Source organism: Meleagris gallopavo, chromosome 1 (assembly GCF_905368555.1).
Source record: "Meleagris gallopavo chromosome 1, MGAL_WU_HG_1.1, whole genome shotgun sequence".
NCBI classification, from domain to species: Eukaryota; Metazoa; Chordata; class Aves; order Galliformes; family Phasianidae; genus Meleagris; species Meleagris gallopavo.
In genome coordinates this window covers 56,851,428-56,874,461 of record NC_139404.1, presented here as the reverse complement: position 1 = coordinate 56,874,461, position 23,034 = coordinate 56,851,428, and the positions used below count along the sequence as shown (strand labels likewise).

Sequence of the window (23,034 nt, the reverse complement as noted above, 5' to 3'; positions counted from 1 at the left end):
GAGAACAACATTGCAAAACATATAGGAGTGAAAATGAAGCTCTAATGAAATCAGTGGGGATATTCCCACTCATTTCTTTACACATATCCCACCAAGAATGAAAAAGCAGAGGTGGAGAATCCCTTTAACACATTACCAGTTAGTTAGGTGCAATGAGTAAGAATCACTGATGGGATAACTGAACTCTGTGATCAGTATTCTGTAGGCACTTGGAGGCAAAGAGGTCTCCTTGAAGTGACAAACAGGAAAGGTGCTGATAGAAATAATGGCACCATAAAGGAAAAGTTCGATGCTTTCTATTTCAAAAAAGTAACTTTGTTTCTAAGGTTTTGAGGAGAAAATAAAATTGTCTAGTAAATACAGTGGAAAATATTCAGAGTAGCATTTTATGCTGCATTGCTCATAATATATATAGCTGTCATAATATGAATTATTCTGGGCTTAGCTGAGGAATTTTGAAAGGCCAATTTTGTGCATGACAGGGTACTGCATTTTCAAGCCTCAATTTCCACTCCAGAAGTAGAGGGAAATTATTTTTTAATCATTAAAATTGTGAAAGCATTCATGGTGTTTTGTTGTTTGTTTGTTTCTCTAATGGTTTACAGAGTTTCAAGAAATCTATTTTAACAGAGAAGCTGAAAAATTAAGGCAACATTTTAACAAATACATTGTCAAAACAGCTACAAAAACCTAATTTGGCATATGGTATTTTTCAGACTGAAAGCTCAGCTTGAGAATAGATCAATGTCGTGCCCATCAGTCTCCAGAAGATGGCAATATCTTACCTTCTCTAACTGCTCCATGCATGCATTATGGACCACAATCTTGCAGGCAGCACACTTCCTCCGCAGAGCAGATTTCTGCAAGGAGAAAGGGAGAAGTGTGTGGATAGAGGTACACTATTCTTCACAGGAGGAATGTTAGCTGTGAAACAGGAGATATTTCTTTATTGAAGGTATAATTTTCCTCTCGGTGTTCTCAGCTGTTTTGTGTATTAAAAAAAAGGGTCTGAAGCTAAACTAAACACTGGACTTTGTGAAAGACAGAAGTCTGCGGTACTCCAGCTTGTGAGCTAGCAGTAAGAGTGTCCAGTAACAAATACGGAGGATACAGTACAGATCATTGCTCTAAAAGGAAGAAGTCTACAAAGATGGTGAGCAGAGACAGTAAAGAAAAAAACCACGCATGCAAATCAGAGGACTCAGTCCAATCAGGAAGAGTATATCATTTTATGACCATTGTACACTATTGATTTTGATGGGCCCAATCATTCTTGCAGAAAAAAAAAAGTGAGTCACCTAGCAGAGAATGATAACTTTCTCACTGAATGTTGTGAAATGTTGCAGCAGGGATAAAATTCTCAACCTAATTATGCTGGTTAGTTTTATTAATTTCACTAGGGCTTTTAAAATAATTTCCACTGAATCTCCTGGGCCAAAGCATATCAAAGGCAAGAGAACGCATGCAGGAGAGAGAGTGTACACTAACTTTTTGTTGTTTTTCCTTTTTTTTCTTTCCTTTTTTTGTTCCTTCTGGTGTATACTAAATTTAATAAACTAGATGAAATTAATTTTAATAGAAGTTTAACTTACAGAGCTGCACATGAGGGACACAAACATTATGAGCACACAAGTCGAGGCTGAGTTAAGATTTTTGCATTAATTTTACTCAAGTTCATTTAAATTTCTAATAAATGATTTCATTAGAATTCTCAATATGTTGAAAATGAACTCAAGAAGAAGAAGCAGGGAAGAAGAACACCATTAAGGCTTATATATATATATATATATATATATATATATATATATATATATATATAATCACTACAATTTTACTGAGTCTCATAACTACAAAAAGACTCCCTCACTCTGTGTTTGTGTGTATGTGGAGTTTGGTCCTCATGTTTCACCACAAGAACCATGACACTGTGAAACTCTCTAAGATTTCATTTGTTTTGTGATTTGTTAGCTTTTCAGTTTCCATATTCATCACAAAGATCTAGGCGATATAAATAAATCAATTCCTCAGATGAAAAGCTGCAAAAATAAAAAAAATAATAAAAAAAAAAGATAATGCTTTACAAGCAGCTACTTTTTGAATATCTTAAATTGAGTATGTTCCTGGTGGTTCTGGAATTCTTTTTTACATTGAGAGAATAGCAAAAAATAAAAATAAAAAAATAAAAAATCAGACAATTTTTTTCATTGCTCCTAGTTTCTTTGATTTATCATGAAATTTCAGCTCCATATTCCAAAGAATACAAAGTCTTTGCAATTGCAACTCAGCTAGTTTTTGCCACTTCTCCATTGCAAACATTTGATCTTATACAGTATAAATGTAAAAGAGGTAAGCCAAAAGAAGACCAGGATGGGCTTGAAAGATGTAATGGTCTTCAAAAATTCAAACTGGAAATACATTAGTTTAATACGACCTTTCAAAAAGCTGACACAGCTGATGTCAACTACATTTTCATTTCCATCTCAAGATCTTAAGGTAACAAAAGCTCTTTATATTGTAATATGTTACAAAAGCGATCATGTCAAGCAAAAGAAAGGCAATTAAAAACAGCAATTATAAACTCCATTGCATCCTTAATATGACTCAGTATCTCAAGGCCCAATGGCTGAAATATTTTGCCATCACAGAAGACGTGCACGAGCATTCCCAAATAAAAACACAAATCAATGAGTATAATTCACCAGCTATTACAGACAGTGTTTTCACCTTCTAAAGGTGCTCCTCTAAAAAGCCAAGGCACAGCCTTGCAGTCACATGCAACACATTATTAAATTTCCATGCCATTTTCAATGATCTAAATCACGAGGAAATGTTTACTCATTCTATTAAGAACTTAAGAACAGTCATATTGGGCCAGACCAAAGGTCTACTCAACCACAAATCCTGTTTCCTGATTTTTCCAAAGCCCACTGCCTCACAAGCAATATAATTGTAGGACAAACACATGACACTTGTCTTGAATATTGCCACAGTCACTACTGTGTTACAATTGGGACTTTCCTTCATAGTCTTTGTAAGCAGACACGTACTTTCCATATTTGGCTTTTCTGTTATACATTATAAAGAAACAAATTTGCTTGAAAAGTCATAGGAAGTTGTTATTAAATTGGAGTTATATAAAGCACTATAGATTTGGATCAAACAAAGTGCTACTAATATTGGAAGTATCAAAATACCTCAATTTGAATCAAATTACTTGATATGCTGCATTTTTAGGGGATAGGGGTTGGTAGTAATCAAAGCAAAAATAAGAGAGAAGCAGACTCTAAAGCACCATAGGGAAGGACTCTCCTCATATTTTGCAGCCCAAGAGCCAATATGCTCACCTGGGCATTGAATCAAAGCAATGGTTTGAACACAGGATCCCTACTCTCTAATAAACTTTCTCATCATTTTTTTTCCTTTTCATTTATTCCGCTGAAGTGGTTTAACTTTAATAATAGCTAAGTGAAGATTTACTGAAGAAGGCAGGAAATGTAACAGAGAGTCCACAGTTCATTAACAGAGGACCACGAGCTACAGATCAACCCAATGAAACATTTTAACATGCAGCAGAAAATCTTCATTAGGACAATGCAAACCTTGAATATTCTATTCCTCACTGGTGAGTGCACTCAAGAGTTCAGAAAATCCAGTTCAAATCCTTGCAGTGATAAAAATCACAAAAACGTGATCTGAACCCTACCCAGGCAACCCAGCTAGTGATGTATCTGTAAACAGGAGGGTTGCTCCAAAAGTACTGCCTCCTCTTTTATGATGTTGACCCATGACATCAGTGGTGGTGGTTTGGCGGTAGAGGACAAACCTTCCTGCCAATATTCTGTTACATGTTGTTGTCATGTAACAGAAGGCAGTAGAGGGGCAGTCTGACAAAATGGCGTCTGATATGGAAGTGCATATGAAGCAAAGGCTTGTCATTGAATTCCTCCATGAGGTAAAAAATGGCGCCTGTTGACATTCATTGATGCTTGCTGAATGTTTATGGAGATCAAACAGTGGATGTGAGCACAGTGAGGTGGTGGGTGTTGCATTTCAGCAGTGGTGACACTGACATGAAACACAAATCACATTTGGGACAGCCTTGCACAGTGGGCATGCAGGCCGAGAACATGCACAGCTAATGGCAGCATCTGTGTTGAAAAATAGTGTTTTGTAGATGAGGATTTGCTCTATCAAATAGTGTCATTGTGCTTTTCATAGCTGTTGTAGTTTCCATGGAAACAAATAGGAGGCATTACTTTCAGAGTGATCTCTATATAAGTAAAATAAGCTAGTTTGAATATTTCTGAAATATCACAGTAACTTAATTCTTTCCTTCCCGTATTAATCAAAACTATTCATTAAGCCTAACCTCGTTATGCAAATATTCTGGGTCATTCAAAATTATTTGAGGCTTTTTTTTTTTCCCAAGATATTTAGCCCACAGTCTTTTGTCCCTTTTGTATTCATTCTCTCAGAACACTTGCATCAACAACAGCAGTAAGCGATTTAAATTGCCAGGCTTCTGAGCAGTGTAACAAACTGAAGTCAGGCTCATTATAACAGAAACATAGAAGGGAATCTGAAAATAACTCACTGAGAATTTCACTTGGCAGCTTTCCTCCCCCAGGTAACAGAGGTCCCCAGAAACATTTGTCTCCAACCACAGATGCTCTCCATTAACAGCATTTTCCTAAGAAAAGATTGTTAAACTGGTTTGTAAAATTCAGACATGAGAATACACAGAAAAAGAAGTTGTACTTGATTTTTATCATAAATTTAAAAAATAAAAAATAAATACACAAAGGCACGTATTATCAAGTTAGATGATCACCTTTGTTTAAAGGATGCTGATCATGCAAGGAATTATGTGTCGGCACAGAAAAACTTTGCCCATGTTCTTCCCATAATGCTTAGTTTAATGCTAAATTTCATAAACATGCAATATATATAGAATTGCAAAGAAAGAAAAAAATCAAGAGATGAAACAAAACCATAACTACTAAAATTTCAATTGCAAAAGCCCCAGAATTTGGGAATCGTGACCAAAGGTGCAAAATAACACAGCTTTAGGATAACAGGAGAGTTTAGACAAAGAAGAATATTTAAAATGGCTGGATCAGCACTATATGCTTATATATTATGCTATATACTATGTATACTATGCTGTATACTTATGAAAACATCCAGAAAACATTATCCAGAAGAGACTAGACTTTTAAGTTTATACCTGAATGTATGATATATTCAAAAAGGAATATTTTCAAAATCTACCAAGCATACAGAAAGAAATGATTAGTAGGATGGTATCTGATTTTATTTCAACACTCTTCTTTTTTAACCAAATACATCCCACAGTTCTTTACCAATTTTTGGCCTGAAGAAATTTGGTTGTAAAATGACCATAGGTTTCACTCTATTGTAATGCTGGCTCAACTGAAAAGACCACGTTTACTGTACACTTGAACAAAGTGAATAAGCAGGGTTTCTGCTCAGCCAGAATTAGACCATGATGGAAAACACTTTGACAGTCTCTGACATTTGGTTCCCACACTGCAGAAGTCACAAATGATGACGCTTACCAAACAGATGGCGTCCGACAGCAGGATGCTCTGAAATAGCCATTTTAGTTAAAATAATTTATTCAAAATTCTACTGACGGTTTCAAAGTGATGAAATGAGAAAGTTTTTCTTGCCATGTGGATCTCTTAAGTAACGCAGAGAATCAGAAGTGGCAAAATCCTTTGTCTTTTAGAGAACAAGTGTGTCCACAAAAGCCAAATTGTCAAATCTGCACATGCTGCCTAACACAGCTAATGTGCTCACTTCAAATAAACCAAAAGGAGAAGAACAATATGCATTTTTTTATGGCGGGAGTCTGCTTGCCCACTGGCCTGATTTCATCAGAAATCTTGCCACGAACATCATATTCAGTATTACTTCTGAATACAAGGGGATGGATTAGTGCAAGGCTTGCAGACAAGTCTACTGCCGTTACAATATCTTCATTTAGTTGTACACTGTTCTATACCTCCATTACTTCTTATCCTTTCATCTGTCTAAACTGTAGACTCTGTAGGACAGATATTCCTTAACTGCACAGTTCAGTGCATGACAGTTTAAAGCTGAAACTTCTCAGTGCTTTCATAATGCAAAACAGCTTCTAAAGATTCGAACTCACTAATGCTTAAAGCCTTTCCCAGATGGCAAATTACTGAAACTGGAAATTCTTCCTTTCAAGTTCGTTCTTGTATTAAAGCAGTTTTCTCTGGCAAGAACTTTATAACTCTTGCAGCACTTCATGGAAGCCTAGTCACATCATGCTAATAAAATTACTATGCCCACAGTATTGTTCAAAATATTAAATTCCTGTCTAGTTTACAGAGAGCCAGACAAAACAAGAGGACCAAAGCAAGAGGATATGAATTCAGTGTTTGAGCTACGCACATTCTCTGCTGAAGAAATAACACAAACTGATATTATAACCCAGTGCTAAATTTTACAGATTATAAAAGATGGTTAGGAAAGTTCAACTTGGGAAACGAAGAAAGCATACAGCTCCTGGGACATAACTTTTAATCAGGAATCAAAATTCCATTTTAAAAAATAGATTAAATTCCCCTTCATATAGACTACACACATATAACTTGCCATCTAGGAATTCTAAAGTGGCCTATTTCCATAACCTAGTTTAGACTGATTGAGTTTGTTCTCCACTGCTCCATGTTCTATCATAGATTCAAGCCTTATTTTCCATCACAGTATAAATAAAATAAGTAGTCTACAGGGATGACCTTTCTAGTTCATGCTACGAGAGAGTTCAGGCAAGACTAGATAATAAAAATGTAAATAACCCGATCTGGTAGGAGTGGCACAACTCCAGATATCCAGTGCCACAGGCAATTTCACAACACTGTGAGAAAATTAACCATCTCAATTCTAGCAAAATGGCATTTGAAAAATCCTCTTTCATCCTGAATTACAGCACAAAGCTGAGATTCCCCAAGAAGTGACACCCTACCCCAAAAAGCTTTTGCTGTCAATTACCTTGTCCCAAAAAGATCAAGAGGAATTATTTGAACTTCACTGTTTTGAATTTTACAGGGCAGTGTTATATGATCAGACATTTTGCTACTGCTAATGAAAATCAAAATTGTATAGTCAAAGGAAGATGCTTTGACCTTTTTCAAGTTCAGTTTTTCATTGACTTATAATAGGAGGATATGACAACATTCAATACGTTTATGTGGAGCAGTTTGACTTCAGCAAATCGGTATTTCCAATAAAAAGATTTACAGGCAGTATTCCACAATGTGCTGGACAAAAGGGTACTCCACCTGCCAGCACACAGCTGACAGGGGTCACTGGGACCACCTCTAGTACAAGCTCTCATTTAACACAGAACTCAAACATGTTAAAGTCTACATCAACATTTGTGGACTCTGACAGAGACTTTTCCACAACAGATTTGAGTTCAAGAATGTTCTCATAAATAATTTGCAAGCTTAGCATATTTTGTATTTGATGTCCTTATGGCAGGTTTAGAAGCAAATGACAGCTAAAGTGGCAGCCATCCTCTTTTCGTCCCTGACCCCTTAAACTCCAGTCTCACACTCATGCTGCTTCCCCCATGTCAGATCTGGTGGCTGTGAAGCTATACAAAAATCAGTTCAACTGCTGGGGAAAAAAAAAAAAAGAAGAAGAAAATGATAATTACAAAGAGCAGTCAGACAAAATGACCCATCCCATGAGCACAGAGCACACAAGGGCTGGATCTGACACAAGGAATGATGGGTGAATGGTGGGTAACGTAGGCCCAGTGTGTTTGGTACCAATTCACTATAAGAAGAGCTCAACTGATATGTCAAAACATGCTTTTAGGTGATGTGCTTTGCTTTTGACTTGCACTGTAGAAAAAGGGTCCAGGAGGCTCCTGGAATCCAGTGATGATAACTTTCTGGTTCAGGTATTAGATAGACCGACCAGAGGTGAAGCACTGCTGAACCTGCTGCTCACTAATGCAGAGGAGATAATTAAAGGCATTAAGGTTGGAGGCAGCCTGGGCTGCAGTGACCATGGCCTGGTCGAGTTTTTTATCTCAAGGAATGTGGGCCTGACAAAGGAGTGGTCAGGACCCTGAACTTCGGAAGACCGAACTTTAAGCTCTTCAAGGAATTGTTGGCCAAGATCTCCTGGGATGCTGTCCTTAAAGACAAAGACATTGAGGAAAGCTGGCTACTCTTCAAGGATGCCTTTCTGAGAGCACAAGAGCTTTCCATTCCTCTGAATAAGAAAGCAGGCAGAGGAGGCTGGAAACTGGCATGGCTCAGCAAGGACCTCCTGGGCAAACTGAGGGCAAAGAAAGGAGCATAGAAGCTCTGGGCACAAGGGCTTGTCACCTGGGAAGAATACAGGGATGCTGTCCAGACTTGCAGATGTGGGATCAGGAAAGCTAATGTGCAGGCAAAACTGAACCTGGGGAGGGATGTGAAAAACAATAGGAAGACATTCTACAGGTACGCTGGTCAGAAGAGACACGCCAATGCAAGTGTACCTCCTTTGGTAAATGTAAAAGGAGAACTGGCTTCAATGGATGAAGAGAAGGCTGAGGTACTGAATGAGTTCTTTGCCTCAGTCTTCACTGGCAGCCAGGATTCTAGTATTTCTCACATCTCTGAGCCCTGCATCCCTAAACCTCTAGGTGGGGACCACGGGAGTAAATTTGCCCCCCCTCCCGCACTGTAAGGGCAGAGCAAGTCCAGACCGCCTCACGAGACTGAATGTGTACAAGTCTATGGGGCCAGATGGTGTGCATCTCAGGGTTCTGAAGGAGCTGGCTGAGGTGGTTGCCGAGCTGCTCTCCATCATATTTGAAAAGTCATGGCTGACAGGTGAGGTCCCGGATGACTGGAGGAAGGGTCACATCACTCCCATATATAAGAAAGGGAGCAAGGAGGACCTGGGGAACTACGGGCTGATAAGTCTCACCTCTGTACCTGGGAAGATCATGGAACAGATTCTCCTGGATAACATGCTTGATCACATGAGGAATGAGCATGTGATCCAAGACAGCCAGCACAGCTTCACCAGGGGAAGGTCATGCTTAACCAATCTGGTGGCCTTCTATGATGGAGTGACGGTATTGGTGGACCAGGGAAAGGTGATCAATGTCATTTACCTGGACTTGAGCAAGGCCTTTCACATAGTCCCCCACCACATCCTTATTTCCAAATTGGAGTACTGTGTCCAGGTCTGGAGCCCCCAATACAAGAAAGACAGAGTGGTGCTGGAGAAGATCCAGAGGAGGGCCACAAAGATTATCAGAGGGACGGAGCACCTCCCGTACAAAGACAGGCTGAGGGAGCCTGGAGAAAAGAAGGCTGCTGGGTGACCTCTTTGCAGCCTTTCAGTACCTAAAGGAAAGGAGTCAACTCTTTGAAAGGGTAGATAACAGCAGGACAAGGGGAAATGGTTTTAAGTTGAGAAAGGGAAGATTTAGGTTGGATGTCAGGGGAAAGTTCTTTACAGAGAGAGTGGTGAGGTACTGGAACAGGCTGCCCAGAGAGGTTGTGGATGCCCCATCCCTGGAGGTGTTCAAGACCAGGTTGGATGGGGCCCTGGGCAGCCTGGTCTAGTATTAAATGTGGAGGCTGGTGACCCTGACTGTGGTGGGGGGTTGGAGATCCATGATCCTTGAGATCCCTAACAACCTGGGCCATTCTGTGATTCTGTGTGTGATTCTGTGAAGGGTACTGCCCATTGTCTTGGATAAAACAGGAGTGACCATGGCCTAATATTTTTCAGTCTGGGAAACTGGGAACTCTGAATTCTTGCTTGACTTTCCAGTCCTTGCAAGTGAGCACTCAATGCCCTGTGACAAGGAAGAGCTCTGCTCACCAAAGTGGAGCAGCAGTGCTCTCCTGGCAGATGCAGTCAGTATGGCCTTCCAGAGAATTGTTCCTGATCTGCCACCACCATACTAACAGACAAAAATAACTTCTGTATGACATATATTCCTTGAATATGAAACAAAGAATACACAATTCCCTCTCCTCCCCATCCTCATATCGAAGTGAAAGAGAAATGGGAAATAACAAATGGGAGTTTGGGAACAGTGAAACCACACGTGCACGTGCATGATCATAACTTTCTGTGTACATTTCACTAAATCAACCTAATTTCATTTTTTAAGTGCCCAAGCATGGTTAGTTGACAGACCAAGCATTACCATTTTTCAGGTAACTCCACATCTCACTGTTCTTTAAGCTGCAATCAGTACAGTTTAAAGAAAGTAATTTAATTTACCATGTTAAAAAGCCATGGACATTCAGCCAAACAAATAAGCCAGTTCTCCCAAATTTTAAGTTTTAAGGAGCTGTAACACCACTTGTAATAGGAGGAGTGGAGCTCTGATCCGCTCCTGTCATAACTAGCATTTTGAAAAAAAAAATAAAATAAAATAAATAAAAATAAAAAAATCCATTAGATTTCCAAATTGAACTGTTAGAAAGGTGGGGTTTTTTTCCTTTGTTAGCACTACAGTGAGAGAGATGAGTCTTCTTATAAGTACATATTTGGGTGATAAAGTTATGATTAATATATAATTAGTGTTCATCAACACAAATTTAATTAAACATATTTGTAAGCAAAAATGATTAGCTTTAGCCCTTTCTTTTTCAAGGTCACTGCTGAACAGAAACAAGTTTGTTTGGAAAGTCTGTCTCATATGTTTTGCTTATATTTTACCCTGAACTCTGAAATTCCAGTCTGTAATGTTCATGTTATAAATAATATCCTAAACATTGTTTTGATTGTATATCTATATAAATTTAACTACAGATTTGCACACTGTGAGAAAATTCTTCACACAAAAATCACCTTTCTTTAATTATTATGAGTGTAAGGGATACAAAACAAAAAACATCACAAAAACACAATACTGCATAATTAATTAAAAAAAAAAGAGAGAAAGGTTCAACTTTTAGACCTAGGTTTGTTACATTCTCTTATTGTTTTTTACCATTCTCATTTCTACACCCCCACCAGGGTTTCCCACATCCCTGCATCCATTGTCCACCCTTATATTCTCTGCTCATCTGTACGCAGAAACAGAACAACGTTTGTCTTCATGGATAAGCAACATCTAGATGCTATCAACTGAGATGATGATTCTCTACACTGTCGTGAATTGCTTATTTCATCATTTAACATGTAGGAGTGTTGCTTGAATTGGTGGAGGGTGAGAAAAGAGGTTGAGAATAACAAATATGTCACAGGGACTGGAATTCAGGGTGGTTCCTCTGGAAAGGCAACTTCTGCACTGCATTGCCCTGTAGCTATAGCATCACTTACTCCTGAAAATATATTCTATATGATTCTGCTGTGAATAAATATTACTAAATTAACTACAAGTTAACTTGAATTAGATGTAGAAAATATGATGAAATTTGCAAATAAGAGAAAATAAGCATCAGGGATGATAGACAGTTATCACAACATTAAAATATGTATTTTCTAATGTAAAGGGTCTTAAAAACATCAGAATTATCACCTCCATTCTACAGCTAAATAGGCTGGTGTACTAAAAGGCAAAAGAATTAATCTGAGCTCACTTATAAGGTCAGTGGCAGAGCAAGAAACAGAAATCCCACTCCCTGAATCACTGTCCTGTTCACAAGGCCATCTAATAATGGCAAATCATCTGCAAAGAGTTACCAAAAATGGAGAACATAGCCAGGAAATTCTTTCCAGTTATTACTGTGAAGGCAACAAGGACAGATTTCTACTGCTTTTCCTACTGTAAGTTCAAGTGAAAACTTCTGTTCATTGGAACTTTGGAAATTTCATCAGACTTTGGAAAGGTCTCCCGTCATGGGTCCTTGGAGAACCATTGTGGAAATACTGAAGGATTGCACAGATGGGGATGCAACATGTCTTGATTAAATCTACCTTCTAGTGACTCGCTACAAAGACTTCCTCTCTGGCTCTAATACATCTTAATGTAAGGAGCCATTCATTTTACCAAACATACACCTGGAAAGAAATATCAGTTTTTAAAACTTACAAGTGTATTTATTTTAATTGATATTCATTACCCATCATAAACTTTGATCCATTTTATCTTCTTCACACCTCCAAACCTCTTCTATATTATTTCTTTTACTCATGCTGCATCTCTAATTTGCAGAAATCCTGTTCCCCCCTGCATTCATCACTTACTACAGCTGGTCAGTCCTGGTTCCTCCTAACCTCAGACATCTTCCACTCACATCCTGCCCCTTTCCCCATATGACACAGTGTTGTCTCACCTCTTCAATCAGTAGCAAAGAATGTCACTTTTAAGAAGGATAAATTGTGAGATTTCATGAGTTTTTGTTTGTTTGCTTTGTTTTTGTTTGGTTGGTTTTTTAATTACAATTTTGAAGGATGTTTAACTTAGCCTGCATTTTGAAGAAATAGAAATCTGAGGATCATTCAGAAAGCTTAGATCACTAAAAGCAGGCATGTGTTTTAGCACCTTGCTGAATCAGGACCCAAATTTTCTGCACATAAAGATCAAGCACATAAACACAAGCTCTTCTGTGTGTGCTTTCGAACTCATTCTAACACACTCCTATTTACTATTCTGTAGAAAATCACACTGAATCCAAACTAATTTCTTGCAGTGCAGCCTGTAAAATTTTATTCCATTAAACTTCGAATGTTACAGCTGCACACCATCTAGAAAGCCATTCAGTCTTGGTATAAAACCATCTGAGATGAACCATAAGCCATACTCATCAAAAGAGAAGTTGTCTTTATCCAAAGGACAGATGGGTGGCTGCTGCTTAATGCCAGCTCCTTACTGAGAGCCCAGTGTAAAATCCACTGCATACTTTGCTTTAAATGAGACTTTTTTTTCACCTGCTGGCTTAAGGATCAGTTTCTTGACATGCACTAACACATAACCACATTAGATGGTGCAGACGGTGCATAACCAGACCCTTCTGAACTCGTCCAGAAACAGAATTAGGAGAAGCAAGACTGTGGAAAGAAACAGATGCTTTGTGCCAACAGCCCAGCTTAGACCCAGAAGTTTGCCCATGTTTGCAAAGCATTGTGACCAAAGATTTCCACTACTGCTCCTACCCTGCCAACCCAGCGTGAATGCTCAGCCTTAAATTTTGGCTCATAAATCAAAACTACAAAATCCTGCTACAGTAAAATTGAATCACCACTGGATAGCAGTCCTTGTCAAGAAGGCAGTGAGCAAATGTAGCCAGACAGTTTCCAAGACTGGAAAGTCTAAATAGCTCTGTCCAGTGCTGCTCAAGTCATTGCCCATTATCATGTCTCTGCCTTCTGCTTGATTTCATAATGGAAGCGTGTTTCTAATGACCAGCACTAATTCTGACAGTAATGCAACATCTAATGTTGTTTTAAGGTTGGAGGAAGCACTAGCCAGAGATACATTGCCATAGAAACAAACACCTACAGTCCACTCTAAGGCTGCCCTTGGTTCCTTCACAGGTCCATTGGAGACTGCAATGTTGAGGGAATGCACAGGAGCCAAGTGCTGGAGGCCTGACCTGGAGATTGCCTTCCTGCAGATTGAAAAGACAAAAAATAGATAAATTGAGGGTATATTCAGTATAATTATCCAATATTATTATCCACCCCACCCTTCTCCAGAAGTCAGAAGAGGCAGCATAGTATCTAATGTCAGTTTGGGTTAAAAGGTGCTTGAGTGCCATCTCCTGCTAAAAGAGTTTAGGAAAAAAATGAAGTAACGTGATCACTGAAAATTACTTCTTAATGAAGATCAGTTACTCAACTGACACTAAACTGAAACATCAAACTCAGTGGGCTGCATGTGGATCTGTTTGCCAGTTTCAGTGAAATCCTCAATTACTACACTTATTCTTTACATATCAGCAGATCCTGCTGAATGAATTAACGTGTAGCTCCAAATAGCTTCTACTAGAGGAATGAAATACGAGTTTATACCAAAAAAAAAAAAAAAAAAAGTGGTTTTACTTGATTTGTAGGCTGGGAGAAGTCTTCCATTCAGCATCAAACTATATTAAATATGACACTAGGACACACCCTTTTTGTCAATATTAGCATGCCCTCAAGGTATTGCAGCTGCTTTCCCCTTACTATTTAAATACTATCTTTTGGTCCAAAGTCATTCTTTACATAGATATGGCAACAACAGATGCTGACCAGCACTTCTAGAGCTCCACGAGGATTGAGTTCATTTTCACCAACCAGTTTCCCCAGCCGCACTCAGTCTTACAAAAATCAGCCTTGAATAACAAGTCATTAGATGCAAGCACAAGTTACTGCTGATACAAAGCTCAGTTTCTCTTAGATGGTTTCGTAAAATTTCATGGTACTATTGCACTGTCTATTTTTGCACCTGATGACAGTGGCCAAAACAAACTTATAGCTTCAGCTGCAATAATTCAAAACAGGACAAAAAAAGACTAACAACATCAAAAACATATCAAGGAGAGATCCCTTTTTGTATGCCCAATGCACTCAACTCCCACACAGTGAAATGACAGTCTGTGTAAAGTACATTTTTGTGATACCACTCCCACAGCACAACAGCTATTTATAGCATCTTCCAATCTTACCACTGTCTCATGGCAATAAAGGTCAATTGAGCCAGTAATGACAATTCAGGTCAGCCATATGCTAAATAAATCATTTCGTTGTCCTGAAAATACACGGTGCAATACATATCCACGGTAAAGGAGCTTGGAAGCCTCATTGCTCATAATATACGTCCAGAAAAATGAAGTGGGAATTAGAATGTCTTAAATTCTCTTTTCTGTGGGTAGAACAAACAACTGAGCACTTTAACAGCCTCTGATCATCCAGTGCCCCCTTTCCACTTAAAACAAGAAAGACATTGACATTAAAAGATTTTTCCAAGACATTTGAGTATAGAAGAAAAGAGACCAATGAAAAGACTTTTGCTTCTTGGCAATGTATCAAAATTGAGCAATTTAGCCACAATATAATCTAACAGGTCTTCTCAAGGACCAGACAAAAGCCTTAAAGAAATACAAGAAACTACAAAAGTATATTTTCAAAATTGACATTTTTCCTGCAAAGCATCCAATATTTGGCAGCCTTCCATGTTGATTTGCTACCAATTTGGTTTTTGTTTATTACTAAACACAACAGTATATTCTTGTGTCTAACCATATTTATAACATGACGATTTGTTTTGGTGAAAGTGGAGCTGTATCACATTTTTCCACCTTGCGTCACTGACAGTGATAAATCCATCCAATGGTTACTTAGTCCTGCCCTCATAATAGAAGAAGGTGCAAAAGTGGCTGAATAGGTGTTTGCAATTAATCTTTATTGATGAAAAACAACATGTTCACCAAAATCTGCTTACAGCCTATTACTTGCCAAACAATACAGCCAGTAAGGCTGCATCAATCCACGACATGAATTTAATAAAGAAAATATTGCAATGAATATTCCAGGAATAAATTTGTCTGACCCAGTCTGAGGACAAGGCTTCCAGCTGGAAAGCAAATTCAGCACACTTAGAAGGTAAATATGCCTAATGAATGGCTACAGACATCACAGCATCAAGCCTTGGATACTCTTTCAAGTCAGAATTAGAGACGTGCAAGCTTCCTGTAGCAGAACCTGACGCATGGCCCACATTCTTTGGCAAGCGGAGGTCACGGAGTCTTTAAGGGGATACTTGGCAGAGATATGTGCAAAGAGTCAGCCAACCCTTTGTATGCCAGGTTAGATTTAAGGTTTTGGCTGGAAAGCCCACATGGCATGACAATGCTTTTTTTTCAATTCTGTTTCGACACAAAAGCCTTAATTATTGCAGGGATCACAAAATGGCACGAACCAGTCAGAAATAATGCTTATACCTGAAGGCAAGCTCGAAATGCCCACACCTACACAGTTTCTTGTCAGAACTTTGTTTGGGGACAAAAAGATAGCGTCAGAACACCATGTTCACTACAGAAGCCTTACCCACAAATAAAGAGGTTAGACTAACTGCAAGCACATGATTTTCTAATAAGTGTAATGCAGAAGATAGAGGGAAAAATAGGGGAAAGGGAGAACAGAATGAATCTGATAACAGAGCAGATGCTGAGTATCCAAGAGACTATATCATATTAACCTAACAAGCATGTTATATTACCTGGCACTTTTCCAATAGAAAAGTAACATGAGAGGCTTTCAGTAAGCCTTCCTAGTAATTTCCTCTCTACTCTGCTGAGTGCATGAATGAAAGCAGCCTTTAGGAATAGGAATCCCTATTCAACTGGTGAGAGACAGCAAGGAAAAGTGTATCTGTGCCTTCATGAATCTTCAGACAATTAAGTCCACAATTGTCCTAAGAGGGGCACACCAGCCTGCTTGTAAACTCAGAATAAGAAATAAACATTGCAATCAACAGCAAGGAAATGCTGTGTCACACCATAATATATATTTTTCTTCATTACTTTTGTAGATCAAGTAACAGTAATTTGTAGTAGATGGAATTAGCAATCCAACACATGAGCACTGTGAAAGAGTATGCATACACATATACGTGTATGTCATTACACATATAGGACAAAAATATCTGATACTAAATCCATAGCTGATTGGGGGAACTCCAACACAGAAGTTGGCTGCCTTGGAAACCAAAAGGAATCTGCCATTCAGGCTTGTCAAGTATAACAACTGCATTTAAATTTAAAAAGAAAGAAAGAAAGAAAGAAAGAAAGAAAGAAAGAAAGAAAGAAAGAAAGAAAGAAAGAAAGAAAGAAAGAAAGAAAGAAAGAAAGAAAGAAAGAAAGAAAGAAAGAAAAGAAAGAAAGAAAGAAAGAAAGAAAGAAAGAAAGAAAGAAAGAAAGAAAGAAAGAAAGAAAGAAAGAAAGAAAGAAAGAAAGAAAGAAAGAAAGAAAGAAAGAAAGAAAGAAAGAAAGAAAGAAGAAAGAAAGAAAGAAAGAAAGAAAGAAAGAAAGAAAGAAAGAAAGAAAAGAAAGAAAGAAAGAAAGAAAGAAAGAAAGAAAGAAAGAAAGAAAGAAAGAAAGAAAGAAAGAAAGAAAGAAAGAAAGAAAGAAAGAAAGAAAAAGCATTACATTCTCATTTTGCTAAAAAGGCAAGACATAACATACTTTATTAGATCAAAGCATACATATTTGATTAGGAGAGATTTGAGTCTATATCCCAGGATTTGGCTTTACTGAACCTTTTCCTGGTCCTTGGGCATAAAAGAACTGTTCAGTGAGTGGCTTAGACTGAGTAGTTATGCCTGAATCCTCAAAGACCACAAAAGACAATTAGTCAACAGTAGTCATCTGAGTGTTTAAAAAAAAAAAAAAATTACAAAATAAAGAGTATGAAATTAGCACATCACAGGGTTAACAGATTGAGCATTTTAGTTGTCACTGAGGTTGGTGTTGTTGCATTTCCATGTTGGCATTATTATCCTCCTTTTCAAAGAGGCAAATGTTACTGTGGGAGTAGAGTCCTAGCTGGAAGGTTGAGATATCAGATAAATGCAGGGACTGGTTTCCACAGGTACTATGGCTAGGCCATCTGCCAGGAGGCAGGATCTGGGAGTCTCTTCTCAGTTGAAGTTAACTTCTGTATTTACCAAGAAAAGCAGTCATTTGTACAATACTGTTTAAGTTTAAATGCTCTGTTTTCCTTAAATATTCAATGTAGACAAATCCTATGCCTGTAAGCTCTCAGGTCAGTCAACCACAATTCCTACACAAGGCCAGGCAGTGCCTGCACTGTGTATGCACAGTCTATAAGTACCAGAGGCGGAGGTGATTTTCACTCCTGCATTTTGGTGCTTTTGGAAGTCATGAACAAAACATACCGGCTGAGCTCCAGCATTATTTCAGTGTTACATATGCATCTCTGCTGAGTGCACAGCACTCCGGCTATCTGCTGCTCCTATTTTGCCTTCAAGGCATGCAACGTTCTCCTTTGCAGCTAACCACAAGGCAAAGGACTCGATTCCACTCTAACATTCAAGATTTCCAAATCTTTTACATTATATATAAGAGAAGACATCTCTAGACAAATTAAAAAAATAATAAAAATCTATCTGGTCCCATATCTCTTTTCTGACAATAGCCAGTAGCATGGCGTTTAGAGAAGCACTGGAACAACTTGGGTGATCTTTTCCCTGACATACTCCAGTCCCAGCTTCCAGTAATCAGTAGTCTGAGGACTTCCTGAGCTGGAGACTGCTTCCAGACCTTTGGGCTTAATAGCCTGTAATGGCTCTTTACTCTAGGAATGTGCTGGTCCTTCCCTGAACCCATTTATACTCTTGGTCTCCACAGCAGCCTATGTAATGAGCTCCACAATTTAATTATGGGCAGTGCAAAGTACTTTCTTCTGTCAGTTTCAAAAATTCTGTTTGATAATTTAATTGAAGTGTCATATTGTGAGGAACAGTGAGTAATCATCTGCCCCTCTACACCTTCTGTGATTTTATGAATCTCTGTTCTGATACCCCTTCATTCACTCTTTTCGTCTTCTCCCACTTGGAAGCACCCTAGACCATTTAGGCTTTTGCTCATACTGAAATTGGCCCATCTTGACAACCTTTTCAAGCTAAGCTAAGTTATATTTTGAGGGGGTAGGATTGCCAGAACAAGAACAAATTTTCAAAATCTGTCCACACTAAAGGTTTATTCAGTGGTATCAGTGTACTTTGTTTTGATCTCTTTTTCCTTCATATTTTCAGCCTTTCACTTGCCTTAGGATCACCGTGAGCACCAAACTAATCGTTCCACAGTACTCAGTCATCCAAAAATCTCTTTTCCTGAGTGCTAAACACTAATATGAAGTCCAAACTTTTAGGCTGTCCATACCTCATATTATTTTGCCTCTGCCGATCTCACATTTTAACTGCAATTTGTGTCATTCAGCATCATGAGATCTTTCTGTGAACTTTCCATCAGTCTGTGCTCACCCCAAATGACCACAGAGAACAACAGCAATCTTGACCTCCTCATGCTTTGCTCTCCGTCAGGCCACAGATGTGTGTGCTGAGCAGCACTGCTGCCACCATAGATCCACGGGTCCTCAGAGGTAACCTCCCACACCACTAAAAACTCTTGCATGATACATTTTAGTTGTTAGTTGAGCACATGAAGATCACCCCTCCTGGACCTACTTTCTACCCCAGAAACCTTTTCCCCATCTTGGTGGGAGCTGTGTGTGTAGTCCCTTGGCCAGAAGGCAGCCTTGTGCTTCTGCCTGCGATTTCTGTGGGACTCATGAATCCTGGCTTCCCTAAGGGAAGCAGTGCTGACTCTCCTCCACAACATCACATTCAACTGTACATTTATTTGTCCTACGTTTTATCAGCAGCCATACCTGTTTCTATCACAGATTGAAACTTACTCTGGGTTACCACAGCAGTACCCTGTAGGCCTTATGTGGTCATTCCATCACCTTTTGGACTGGGCATGATTTAAGAAAGAGAGGCTGTAAAGTTCTCTTAGCTATTCATTGTTTGCCTTCCTTCAAAATGCTTAGCAAAATGAAATCCTATTGATTAGTTATTGGCCCTTTTGTCAATGTATTCCTTAGCCTCTTACATTAGCCTCCATTTTCATTCAGGTTCATCCACATGAATAGAACACTCTCAGGCATCCTCAGCTGTGAACACTGATGTAAGAAATTAAATTAGTACTAAGGAGAAATGGATTCATGAAATACCTGCTTCCGCTCATCACTGATTGCTTGCTGCCCAGGGAAAAACAGAGATGTGGGTAGCTTTCAACCATCCAGCATCAGCTCCTCCAACGGGACATAAAATCAATGAATCAGTTGAGTTGGAAGGGACCCTTAAAGGCCATCTAGTCCAACTCCCCTGAAATGAACAGGGACATGCACAGCTACATCAGGGTGCTCAGATACCCATTCACCCTGGCTTTGAGTGTCTCCAGGGATGGGGCATCCACTGCCTCTCTAGACCATCTGTGCTGGTGCCTCACCACTCTTATCATAAAAAACTTCCTTATATCCAGTCTAAATCTCCTCTCTTTTAGTTTGAAACCATTTTCTCTTTTCTATCACAACAGACTCTGCTAAAGAGTCTGTCCTCTTCTTTCTCATAGATCCCCTTTAGTTACTGAAAGGATCTTTCCTCTCTTGCTCTCAATCCCTTGCCACACAGTCCAGGAGCAAAAGCTGCATTGAAAACGGTATATCTCTATAAAACGCTGTGGCACTAAGCAGCTCTGAGCAGCCCCACTTTCAGCCTTAAGCCCAGCTCCCATCCACCCAATAGGAGGGCTCTTGTCCGCAAGAGATTGACCTAGAGACAATGAAATAAATTTCCATTAATTATCTAATTAAGGATTTCAAACAGCAAATCCAGTGCTGAGATGTATCTACTGTATGTCGACTCCCTAAGTAAGAGTGCTCAAATTATCAAATAAAACTATATATCCAGCTATTTGACCAAAGAGGGGCATCTAGACTTTGTCATCATTTTTTAATAAACTAGCAGGTCAACTGGAGACACAAGTAATACACAGGAATCCTGTGAATGGGAATAACAGGCAAAACAAAAGGAATAAGACCTCCAGAAAGTTTGGTCAGGATAAGAAAGAGCCTCTGCCACAATGTGTTGTGTTTTCTGAGTAAACACATCCATTCCTGTAGCATTAACACAAAGGGATACTTCTGTACTCTGGGTACACAAGTGGCAGGTTATTTTCTTGTCCCAAACAGATGATGAAACAGGCTGTGTATTAAAAGAGACATTCCTTCATTGTATTATTAATATGTTGGTAGTTTTTTTAAATGCAGACTTGGAAATTGACAATGCCCTGCAGTTATACTTGGAGCTCAGATTACTGTCAATACAGCACAAGTCAGAACAGTGCAAATGCCAGCCAAAGTTCTCCACCATATTAATTTTTCTATTCTCTGCTCAGCTTTGGTAGTAGATAGATATTAAGCATAATATTCTACCTTCTGAAAAGTAAATTATGGATTTAATTAGATCTGGAGTTATGTTAAATTCCTCAGTTCTTTTAATCTTGTCTTATATCAAGCCTGTCTTCTCAAAAGTCATTGAGAATATACAATTTCTTATTAGTTCTTGCCAAGGGGGACCAATATCTTGGTCTGGATCTATAAAAGACTTTGAAGTCTATGTTGCCTTGAAATGACTTTTTTCCTATGCACCTTCATCAGCCAGGCCCTAGGTCCAGGTTCCCTGGAACTTACCCCACACTTCTAACCTACAATGAGGAAACTTTAAGGTGCCTTGGATCCAGTCAGATAATTAAGCAGATACTCAAGAAAGAATGAAACCAAGTCACGTAGAGTTCTCTCTGAGCTCCTATCAGAGCTCAGATATGTTTATATCACTGGATTGTCACCAATTTCTTGGTCTTCTTTTGCTCTTGAATCATTCTTTAGATTTCTTTCTGAATAGGATTAAATATCAAGGACACTTACAATAGAAGACAACTAGATTTTAGGATCAACAAAGTCCTTCCCAAGGCTTTGTTTAAATGTGTCATTTCTGAAATATCTACAAATACCATCATTTCTATTACAGCAAAAACATGGAAGTCCTTGGAGGACTCCTTGCAGTAACAGAAACGTCAACTTTAGTTTTTGTGAATAGGAAAGGAAAAACAAAAGTAATACAGGTGGTGATCTAACAAAGATGATGAGTGCCCTTTATCTCTGTAATTCACCAAGAGAGACTAACAAAGAAGCCCAGGAAAGCACAAAGAAGGAAAAAATGCTTTCTTGAACTAAATTACTTTGCCTTGTTTTTACTGCAGTCAAAAACAATTTGATTTAGGATGGAGTTTTTAGCCTTTAGCTTTCAAAGCTATAAACGCCAGGTCTGGGAAAGACCTTCCCAGGTCATAAAAATGTATTATTTGTTACAGGCAAACTTATCATATGTTTGCAGTCATAAAGCTAACAAGACCCATCTCAAATTAATCCCATTGTTTCCTTTCTTATTCCTACTGAAAAGCTATGCCCGATCTCCTCGCCTGATTCAGTTTGTTTGTAATTTCCACCCTAAGTGTTTTTCCATAAAATCTTCCTTAAGTTACTATTGCTTGAGTTTTCACATTTTATTCAAAGAATCAAAATCTAATCTACAAACTTCGGCTTTTATATGATTCTTCTACAGACCCATAAACCTTGATCTAGAAATCATTAAGCTTTTGGATCAAAGCCCTTTGGGTGAGGTTATGTTAGGATAAAGGCACATATACAAACCTGGAATATCACATTTTGAAGATTCTGGCATCAATCGAGCAACTGGGATAATAAAATATAATCACTATCTTTCCAAGTAAACAGTGAGAAATGCTCTAGGGAACTCCAAGTGTAAATGATTTCCAGCTGCATCACAGAACGACCATCAGAATTACAGAAGATTGATATGTTTTTATTTGAAAAAGCAAAGGAAGTCTGAGTGTGAAGTATTTTCATGAAAACGAATTTGATTCAGACAAAATCATAGTATACTCCAGGACCTGCTTTCTGTACTTCAAGTATAGATGCAAAATGATGATCGAATTGAATGGATGTGATTACGGTATGATCATGTTATTTATTTTTCCTATAATATGTTAAAATAATACATACTGATTTTTGAAAGCAGTACAGATAGCCTGTGAGATCATTCTGCCAAACAGAAAGAATAAGATTGAAGGGTGCTTCTTGGTGATACCAAATAGTATTCATTTCATGTGAAAGATAATGAAGGAGTGAGGAAAACAACACAAGACAGGGAGGAATGATACCAAATCCTCAGCAGTTTGGAATAGTACATTAAAAAAAGCAAAAGAGTTTTATTTTTCATCTTTTAATGTCAGTTCTTAAAATGTTTCTTGCCTCTCAGATGCTAGCACATTGCTTTAAAAATAAACTAATTTAAGGTAATTTCTCTATCAGATCAGGATCTTCTGCAGACATATGTTATTTACACAAGCTGAAATGTCACTATGACTCAAGAACTGTATGGCCTCACACAAATTATGCAATAAAGTATTCTGATTT

At 38.4% G+C, this 23,034-nt stretch overlaps 1 protein-coding gene across 4 annotated transcripts in view; it reads right to left on the bottom strand.

The window, feature by feature from the left end:
• LOC100551345 (diacylglycerol kinase iota) overlaps nt 1–23,034 on the bottom strand; it is a 175,368-nt gene that overhangs the window by 121,573 nt on the left and 30,761 nt on the right. For all 4 annotated transcript variants that reach the window (XM_085229072.1, XM_085229054.1, XM_085229062.1 and 1 more), the window contains exons 2-4: nt 13,472–13,580; nt 4,595–4,690; nt 786–860 (exon numbers count right to left, since the gene is read on the bottom strand). In XM_085229072.1, the coding sequence (XP_085085198.1) occupies nt 786–860; nt 4,595–4,690; nt 13,472–13,580 (280 nt within the window). The remainder of the gene's footprint in view (nt 1–785; nt 861–4,594; nt 4,691–13,471; nt 13,581–23,034) is intronic.